We start from the raw sequence: 10,349 nt of genomic DNA on the forward strand, positions 1-10,349 counted from the left end.
TGAGTTGTTATCAAAACACATTGGATAGTTTCTAACTCTCAAACATAAGACTTTTTACATGTGCCACCATGTCGTAGCACTTTTTCTTGAGGCATTGATAACCTAGCTACTAGCCGACCAGTGGGGGAGGTTTACACTAGCGAGCCAAGTGGATCCCAACAAACTGGTCATGTTCTACTGGACCCATTTGGACACACTTACGACTAAAGTGGAGCACAACCAACTATTTCAAAAGAAAAGAAGGTAGGATGGTATAGGGCTAAGCAAAGAGGAAGAAAACAACCCCGAGGAAGAGGAAATGGTGGAGGTGTTATCCTCTAAGGGTGAAAACAGGGGTAAATTTAAGAAGGAACACTATGGAGAGCAAGGTGGCAGGGAAGAAGTGGAGACACGAGGTGCCGAAGGTGAAGGTGAGGAGTTAGCTAGGGAAGTTTCGGTAGCCAAGGGGACCATACCATTATCACAGGTTGAAGTGGTTGAGTGGGGAGCAAGGAGATTTGTGTTTGCACCACTACAGTTGTCCCCTATGGCACACCTAGTGACATCACACAATGTATGGGAGTTTCCCCCTTTAGTGTGTGTGTGGGAACCTAGCACACTATGCATCGCCACATCACAAGGAGTTTAGGAGGTGATCTCAATCGTTGTGTTAGTAGTCAGTACACCTATGGTTGAGGGTACCACACTCACGGTCAAGGGTATCACACCTACCATAGGGGGTTTTTCACCTACAAGGGTTTCACCTCTGCCTAAGAGTATTAGAGGGTTGGCGGTGATAGATGATGCAAAAGAGGATGCAGATAAGAGACTTGACAATTTCTTGGCCAATTTTAAGATGGGTATTGCTAAGACCCCACCACCTTCACCCATCTTACCATTGGGCACCCACTTTTAGCAAGAAGCAAATGTTGGCAAGAGACATTATTCCAGTGAGGATTGATGCATGATTAATGCTTAGGAGTTGTCATTGATGGTAACCCAGTTCAGTAATCACATCCAATGTACACAGATTTGATTTACCGAAAGTCATATTGTTCATAAGGCATAAGTATGGAAGGTGGAACACGGTAACCGGTGGAATATGAGTGCAGTGTGCATGTCTTGATCTTGATGGTATAAATTTGGTTGCAGCAATTAATAAAAATTATTCGAGGACCAAGGCATCTTATCTTGTGATCTTGATATTCAGTGTTAATTCATGAGCAATATTGAAGGTCCGGTATCCAGTAATTCAGTTAGAACAAAGCTATTTTTGTGTAACGTGCTATGCGGAATTCTTGGATTGATTTTGGGTGATTGGTTTCGTGTTTGAAGTGATTGGGCTGACTTGTGTGAAGTTTTTTATCATTCTGTTTGGGTCCTAATGGATTTGTGGACGGATTGAGCCGACTTAAGGTTACAAGTTTCATGTTGCGTTTCATGCAGTTTTTGGAAGTCGACATGGTAAATGACTCATTTTCTTGATGCGGATATATAAGACCGATTCATTTGAGCATTTTAAGGGATGAGAAGAGTGTGACAAGTCTGTATGAGCGAATTTGTGAAGGTTGGTGAATCTGATTGAAAAATTTAGAAGTTCTGGTGTATGATAGAGAAGGAAAACAAAGCAGAGAGTTAGAACAGTTGCAAAGGCTAATCTGAGCCTAACCGGAACTGCTTTTTAGCATATGTAGATGTTATAATTCAGTTCATTCATCATTATAATTAATTGTAATCACCTGTAAGGCAGTGAGCCTTCCTCTGGGTTGTACCCCTTTTTGTATTAGAGCAGTGAGCTCTAGGCAATGTGCCTGAATGCAAGTGCATTCCCCTTACGTAATATTATCATACTTCTGGCCATAGTATAATAATATTGTGGGTTCAAATTCCACTGTGGTTTTTCCCTTTCCGGACTTCCACGAAAAAATCTTCGTGTTATGATTGTGTGGTTGATTGCTTTACATTTCTGCACTTTTCTTTCATTCTTATGCATCTAGTGGTTTAAGAAGCAGCTTAATTGATGAAATGCAATAATGATGGACAAAAACTTGAAAGGTAGATCATAATTCGAAGAGATGAGCTTTCTACTGCTAATGATTACAAAGAAAAATTCAAAGCTAGCTCAGCCCGGTTAGATGAGATACTGGAAAGTTAGACATGGGAAAGACATGCGAGGACTTGGATATGAGAAAGGAGAATCCTCTGATTCTGGAAAAAGCAATCATCAGAAAAACAAGAAACCTCTGGTAAGACAGCCTAATGCCTATAAATTTAATGGTAAATGTTTTGTTTGTGGAAAATTTGGTCAAATTGCAAACTATGTGCAGGAAATGAGCGCGACAAAAATGTGAAAGTCAGTTTCAAAGGGTCCACACACCAATGAGACTCTTGGTGCAAGTTATAGGAACTATATCGAAATAGCTCAACTTCCCAAGGGGTGTCCCATTGTTCTCTATCTCACATGATCCCTAAAGTCAATGCCTTTGCTCTCACATCACTGAGCAAAGTGACTTAGGAATGACAACTCCAAGAATGAGTGATGTTTGATTATAAGAATGAACGCATTCCTAGATATGTATGCTATTGAATCTATGATGATTAAGATAGCATAAAGATGATAAGTTTAGCTAATTATCCTAGCAATGATATACTAGTCTAACATGGATATTCTATGATATTAGAATGCTTCTAAATTCTTATTAAGATGATTTATCAAAGAAAGGCTAAAATGCTTAGTAAAATGACTATAAGTTTGATGCATCAAACTTCTATATCAAAATGAGTGAATTAGAGCTTTATTTATAGGAAAAATAGGGCGATAGATGGTCAAGATTGGATAATCTTAACAAGGGCAAGGATTGAAAGTTAATCAATCCATGTTTACAATTATCACCAAGGAAATGGTGACAATTGTCAACAAGAGGTTGCTTGAGAGGAGATGAAAGAAGCATTAAATGCTTGAGAAGACATGAAGGTTACCTTAGGAGGTAAGGATTAAGGTTAGGCTAGGGTTATCCATTGGATAAAGCTTTTACCCAAGGGGTGAACTCTTGTGCAAGGGTTAAAGAAATAACTATGGTTAAAGCCATGAATGCTTGATGAGACCCTTGGGTTAGATGAGGGTTGAGTTAGAGATAAAGTCTCTAATCATGCAAGAAGGTTGAGTAAACCATTAATAGTTATGTAAGAGCCTTAAATGGTTTGGAAGACTTTGAGGGTTAACTTGTTGAGGACATAAAGCCTTTAATGGTTTTCAAAGACTTTGGAGGCTTTGAGAAGTGACTTCTCTTTGCTTAGGACTTTGACAATATTTATGAGATGGATTAGGCTAAATTGGAAGCGATTAGAAGAATCTAGAAGGGGTTTAGGAGGCAAGTGGGAGATGTAGTAAATTGCAAGTGGAGGAAAAAGGATTTTAATTAAAATAAAATTACTTGATTTCAATCAAATAGATGCAACTTGCATAAATACAAGTGCGGGATTTAAATAAATAAATTACATTTATTTATTTCCAAGGATCAATTTAATTAAATGTAAATTTAATTAAAAGGGAGAAAGGGGAATTAATTAAATAAAGTGATTTATTTAATCAAAAGGTTAGAAAAGGCTTAGGTGAATTTAATTGAATAAATTGAGTAATTTATTTGATCAAATAGATGAATATGAATTAATTAAATAGAATTTAATTAAATAGAGGAATGAGGTTAAAATGAATATTAAATATTCACTTAGGAAAGTGGTCAGATTTATACGTCTACACAAACCAATGCAGAAATAAGATGAATAATGGGATGATGAATAATGTGACGAATAATGGTCCTACCTTTACCGGTCAATGTTTCATATGCAACAACTTTGGTAATAAGTCAAACATGTGCAGAATAGTGATGAATAATTTTCAGAATAAGAGATGTTATGCTTGTGGAATGTTTGGACACATTTCTAACCAATGCAGGATGAGACCAAATCAGATGAACTTCAGGCCTATACAAATAAATGTTGTTTTCTATGCATGCAACAAATATAGTCCCATTGCAAAATATTGCAGAAGCAAGAATGTAAGCAAGAATGCTCCAGTAGACAAGAACATATCAGATGAAAAAGGCAAAGAAACGGTTGAAGAAGTTAGAGAGCAGCATAAGAAGATGTGGGTGAAGAAGGAAGTTTCAAATTATCAAAATGACTCCACACCTGATTCTGGTGTTGGAACCTCATCTAGTAACTAAGGCATTTGACATTAGGGGGAAGCTTTTCAGGCAGATTCTTAAAACCCCCTTTCAGAGATTTGTAACTAATTGAGGATGGTTGCAAAAGATGGAGATTAGCTGTGCAGTTGATATCCAGAAGATTTTGTGCCTATCTGAGTATCTGGTGATGAATTCTTGAGAAGCAGGGTATCCATAAAGCTTTGAGGGTTGTGCATTTATTACAACTTAAAGTTAGGTTTTTGGTGGATAAAAAGGCATTTCAATCATTCATTCTTCACATTGCGAGTGAAGAGAAAGAGCAATGCGAACAAGATTGAGCAGTGATAACCAAGTTTGAAGCAATCAACCAACGATTCCTAGCATCTGGTTGAATTTCAGAAGCTATTTGGTCATGATTGAACTGTTTTTCATACCCTAATATTGAAATGGCATCTGCATCTAGTGTTGCGACTCCCTTGGTGGTTGAGATTACTGAGAGAGCAAGGCCCGTATTCAAGAGACATCCATTCAAATCCATTGAGGATGATCCAAAAGGTGTGTTTTCCTCTGTCCTGTATGGCGTATTGCATAATGAAGATATTATGGCATACATTCACTGTAACATTGAGGAGCTTGGAAATACAAAGAGGCTATCTCTATACACCAAGCAAATGATGGATGGAATGGGAAATTTGAATCCCTAGTTCAAGTCATTGCAAGACAAGGGTTTTATCTAGTTTGTTCATTTTATGGTGTTCGATGAACTTGAATGGGTCAAATACATCTTGAGTTGGATCCACAATGAATTTGTATGGCCGGACTGACCTCACAAGATCACGAAGCAAGCCATTCAAGAAGTAACCTATTTGAATGCAACCGGTGAGATCCCTGATCTGAGGAAAGTTCATAATACAACAATGATAGCTATTACCGGATCCCAATATGACAACCAGTCAATGACAATCAGTGACATCATAGAGCATGATGTGAGATTTGCCTTAATGGTGACATGATATAAAGATTATCATTCCAGCAGACAAAATTCAGTATCTGGCACAACTATATTTGTAGCCTATGAGATGCTTAAGGAAGACAAAAGGTATGATCTATGTGGAGTACTTCTCAGTGAACTATTGAGCAACCTAAAGCAAGATAAGAAACATGTATTCAAATTTGGTTCTTTGATTGTCTGTTTAGCACTGTACTTCTTGAATGAAATCCTCGATATTGGAAAGGTTCAATGGGCTTATGATAAACTGGTGGCAGTCCAAATCAAAGAAGGTTTGCAGGGATTGGGAGATACAGTAGCACAAAAATCTTCTTTATGGGGTTACTTTAAATCATTCTAGAAAATGATGCAAAGCAGAGAAAGGGTCCCTAAAGATATTGTTGAAAAATATGAGAAGACAATCTGCTTTATGGTTGACAAGGATGAATGTCACATGGAGGCAGTTGAGCCTAGAACCGTTTGGATCATGCCCATGGGGTATGAGGTGGATGCAAATACACTTAATGAATATGCTCAACACATGTTGAGTCAGGCTTGGATGAGAAAGATGAAAGGTTTGGTACATACAAGGAGAAAGATCTTGATCTGCATAAGAAATTTACTGAGTCGACAAGGAAAAGAAAAGTCAGAAAGGAAGTTGAGGAACTTACAGAGAAAATGGGAATATCTAAAGAAGTTGTGCAAAGGGCTAGGGAGCAGAACATATTGAAGGAGGAGGATATGGTGAAGCCCAAAAAGAAAAAACCAGTCTCCACTCCTCCCAAGCAATCAAAGCCAGGACAGTCCCAAACTGCACCTACCTCCTGTGCTCAGAAGCCTACTCCTCCACCCAAGCCACAATCCAAGTCAACCGGTGGAGCTGAGAAAAGGAAGAATGAGAATTATCAAAGGGAGTATGTTGTAGCCACTGTTGGGGATGAAACAGAATCTGATGAGGCAGTGAAAGAGGTGAAGAAGACAGCCACTTATGCAAGAGGAGTGAAAAAGCCACAATCTGGTGGAGCCCAGTCATCCGCTCGAGCTAGAGTGAGAAAGAAGCATAAATCTAAATTGGATGAAGCTATGAAATCCAACAAAGTTGAAGGTCATATGAAGTTGTGCCCCCAATGACTTTGAAATAAATAATTGATGAAGTGCGTAAGGATGGGAACTCGAAAAATGTTCCTGTGTACCATGAAAATTTTGATGATAAAGATCAAAGAGCTATAGAATAAGCAGTTGTTTTGTATATGGATGTTTACAGTAAAGCATTAATAGAATTATCATCCATGATACCCAAGAGCCTATATGACATTTTGGATTCAAGGAGGCATACAACAAGTTTAGAGGATGAAAGAATAAAGGAATATGTATTAGTGAATTTGTCCTCTGTCATTTCTAAAATTGAGGTTGTTAGATTGTTAAAGCTTGCAAAGGAGAGATTCAGAAGAAATAATAGGGTCAATAAACTTATGCTCGACAAAATAGATGAAGTGACCAAAGTAACTAAAACAATTTTGAGACAATTTTTGATAGATCACAGATATGATGTGAATCTGGTACATGAGGACACTCAACCAGAAGAGCAATCATAGGACAAATCTGTTCTAAAAGTGTATGTGGTCGTTCTTGATGAGAAAAAAGATCAATCTTCTGAGAATGGTGTTCCGGAAGAGCATACCAGTGTGCATACAATAGTTGATGATCCTAATAATGCTAACATTGATACCTCCGGTGAAGTTGTGTTGGATCCTCTGGTGATAGAAGTTATTTCAAAAAAGGTAGCTGAGGAGATAGATGATGCAGAAAAGGGTGAAGATGATGGTAAAGGTGAGAGTGTTGAGGTGCCAGAAAAGGAAAAAGGAGAGAAGAAGGAAGATCAATGTCTGGTGACAGTGGCAAGAGACATTGTTGTTGATAAATGAAAGCGGGTTGTTACTGATTCAGATGATTTTTCTCAAGGCCTATTGTTCCTTATCTCTGATTCAAGCATTAAAGTTAGAAACTCTCGCACAAGTTAAATCCAATGAGAACTTTCTTAAGTCCCATACTGTAGATAAAGAGATAACATTGGCAAGTGATGTATGGGAGAAAATTTTGCCATCATTCATACCGGACACAACCGATAAGCCCTCCGATAAGCTTAAGAGTATGTTGAATGATGTAGAATCTCATTTTGAATCTTTGGAGAAGGCTTTTAAATTAGTTTAATGCTATGAGATTGAAAACATTTTTGAAGATGATTGAGGATGATAGGGTGTGCTTGGTAACTACTATGAAGTGTATACAAGATGCATTAGATGAAGGTGGTCAAATATACAAGTCATGTCTAATTTTACCTAAGTTTACTATAGACATTGACAAGAAGATAAAATAATGTGAAGGCCAGCTAGCTAACAAATCTCAATCATATGCACCCCAATCAATCCCGCCTAGCAATTTTGAACCACAAGTTTTGAGTATATTGGATAAGATTAAGAGTCTAAACCAAGAGAAAGACAGAATTTTGAGTAGCGTGGGAGAAGTGAGGAGTCTTATCACTCCCCGAATAGATTCTTTGATGAGCAGTATGCAAGATGCTATGGATGCTCTGAATAAGAGTGTTCTGAAAAATAGAAGAGGAGTTGAGATGCATGCCTATGTGTTCAATGGAATTATCAACATTTTGGAGAGTTTGAAGAAGGCATGGGATAACCACTTGTTGAGTTTAAGGATAATTTTTTTCTGATATTTTCAATTTTTTGTGAGCAACTGAACATATCCATGTATATAAGTTTTGGCGGACTCCCATCTTTTCCATTGTGTCAAAGAGGGAGAGAGAAGAGTGAAAAATGATGCAAAATCTCAGAGAGAGTATAAATTCTTGGAGAGTTTGGAACTTTGAAGTTTTGCAGTCTTGTGTGTACAGTTCATTTTTCACAGTGTTGCCATCAATGCCAAAGGGGGAGATTGTTGGCAAGAGACAATTTTCCGATGAGGATTGATGCATGATTAATGCTTAGGATTTATCATTCATGGCAACCCAGTTCAGTATTCACATCCGATGTACACATATTTGATTTACCAGAAGTCATATTGTTCATTAAACATAAGTTTGGAAGGTGGAACACAGTAATCGGTGGAATATGAGTGCAATGTGCATATCTTGATCTTGATGGTGTTTCTTTGGTTGTGGTGATTAAGGCAGATGATTCGAGGATCGAGGAAGATTATCTTGTGATCCTGATATCCGGTGCTGATTCATGAGCAAGATTGAAGGTTCGGTATCGAATAATTCAGTTAGAACAGATCTATTTTTGTGTAACGTGTGATGCAGAATTATTGGGTTGATTTCGGTGATTGGTTTTGTGTGCGAAGTGATTGGGTCGACTTGTGTGAAGATTTTTATCATTCTGTTTGGGTTCGCATATGGATTTATGGACAGATTGAACCGACTTAAGGTTACACATTTCATGGTGTGTGTTATGCAGTTTTTGGAAGCCGACATGGTAAATGATTCATTTGTTTGATGCAGATATATAAGACCAATTCATTTGATCATTTTAAGGGATGAGAAGAGTGTGAGAAGTCTGTGTGAGAGAATTTGCAAAGGTTGGTGGATGTGATTGAAGATTTAGATGCTCCAGTGTATGACAAGGCAGGAAAACAAAGCAAAGAGTCAGAACTGTTGTAGAAGCTAATCTGAGTCTAATCGGAACTACTTTTTGACATATGTAGATGTTATACTTCAGTTCATACATCATGGTAATCAATTTTAATCGTCTGTAAGGTAGTGAGCCTTCCTCCAGGTTGTAGCATGTTTTGTATTTGAGCAGTGAACTCTAGGCAGTATACCTGAATGCAAGTGCATTCCCCTTATGTAATATTATCATACTTCTAGCCATAGTATAATAATATTGTGGGTTCAAATCCCATCGTGGTTTTTTCCCATTCCGAGTTTACATGTAAAAATCTTGGTGTTATGTTTGTGTGGTTGATTTCTTTATGTCTGGTGGTTTAAGAAGCATCTTAATAAGTTTGTTAATTACAAAACACTAATTCACCCCCCCTCTCAATGTTCATTGATTCCAACAGCAAACACACTGCATGAGCTTATACCAGCAGGGGAGTAGGAGGCAGGGCATACCAGGATGGATGAGTTACCAGTTGTAGCTAAAGAGGTGATTGACGTTGATGGTGAAGAAGAGAGCATACGTTGGGGAGATGCCTCTCAAACAATGCTAATTAAAGTGTCAAGCAAGAGAGAGGTACATGACAACCACATTCGGGTCTCCAAACCTGTGTTGTAGAATGCTCTTGGATCTATACAAAGATACTTGGTAGAGTTGGAGGGCATGGTCGCAGTTGCATGAGGGGTGGAGGACCTCACTAGATAGATAGATATAGGATTTGCCTCAGCAGAAACAGAGAGACTCCTCGCCTTCATGAGGGATAGATGTGAGTCGGAGTTCACCCAACAGTTTACAGGCCATGGGTGGTCAGAGATGCCTAAGATGGTATGACCATGGTGCAAGCCAAACTGGTAGGAGAGGAAAAGTGGTATGATAGACATCCTCCATGGTATAGATAATGTGTTTCAAGACACATTTTTCTAGATATAGAAGGCAACCCACTCCATCGATGAGGTCGACACAATGAGAGTGGCTGCAATAGAGCAGGTGACAACCGCTCAGGAAGAGTTGGTGAAGCAATAGAGACTAACCACTATCGAGAGGGAATGGAGAGCAGCCTTGGACGAGCAATTGGAGTAGGAGAGGGCATTCAAAGAAGGGAAGGAATTCCAACTCGCAGAGATGGATGAACGTTTGGCAACAGTGACGAGAGATATCGGGAGTGCCAAGAAGGACTTGATAGAGGTTGAATAGATGGTACGAGTAGCATGGGAGAGGCAGAAGGTAGCAGAGCAAGATCTACTGCTCCTTCATCGTGCACTTAGGCCAATGTCCTCAGCCACTCCAGGGACATCCTCTCACCCTACTTCCCAATCTTAGATGTTATAGTTCATCAACTCCATTTTTGTTCCATCGTTTGGAAAAGGATCTTTTTATTTTTGTGTGGGGTGGGGGGGGGGTTGATGTTGGTGATAATTTTGCCAATAAGAATAAATAATATTTTGTTTAATAAATGGTAATCTAATGGGTCATAGTTCTTGGGTAGTTGTTAGTTGTCGATGGTTGGCACCCTTAACCAACTAC

At 38.6% G+C, this 10,349-nt stretch overlaps 1 protein-coding gene across 1 annotated transcript; it reads left to right on the plus strand.

The window, feature by feature from the left end:
* The first annotated feature begins 298 nt into the window (after positions 1-298).
* On the plus strand, positions 299-7,079 carry LOC131860139 (uncharacterized). The gene is made up of 3 exons (XM_059214512.1): positions 299-410; positions 5,708-6,259; positions 6,799-7,079. Exons 1-3 carry the CDS (start codon positions 299-301, stop codon positions 7,077-7,079), a joined length of 945 nt encoding a protein of 314 aa, XP_059070495.1.
* Positions 7,080-10,349: the final 3,270 nt, after the last annotated feature.

This window comes from Cryptomeria japonica, chromosome 2 (genome assembly GCF_030272615.1).
Source record: "Cryptomeria japonica chromosome 2, Sugi_1.0, whole genome shotgun sequence".
NCBI classification, from domain to species: Eukaryota; Viridiplantae; Streptophyta; class Pinopsida; order Cupressales; family Cupressaceae; genus Cryptomeria; species Cryptomeria japonica.

What these genes read in the sequence shown, in the direction of transcription:
- LOC131860139 (XM_059214512.1), top strand. Translation starts at nt 299, where the DNA reads ATGGTGGAGGTGTTATCCTCTAAGGGTGAAAACAGGGGTAAATTTAAG. An exon ending in ACGAGGTGCCGAAGGTGAAG is followed by an intron (nt 411 to 5,707) that starts GTGAGGAGTTAG and finishes ATGTTGAGTCAG; the next exon opens with GCTTGGATGAGAAAGATGAA. An exon ending in GAAATCCAACAAAGTTGAAG is followed by an intron (nt 6,260 to 6,798) that starts GTCATATGAAGT and finishes ATGAGAAAAAAG; the next exon opens with ATCAATCTTCTGAGAATGGT.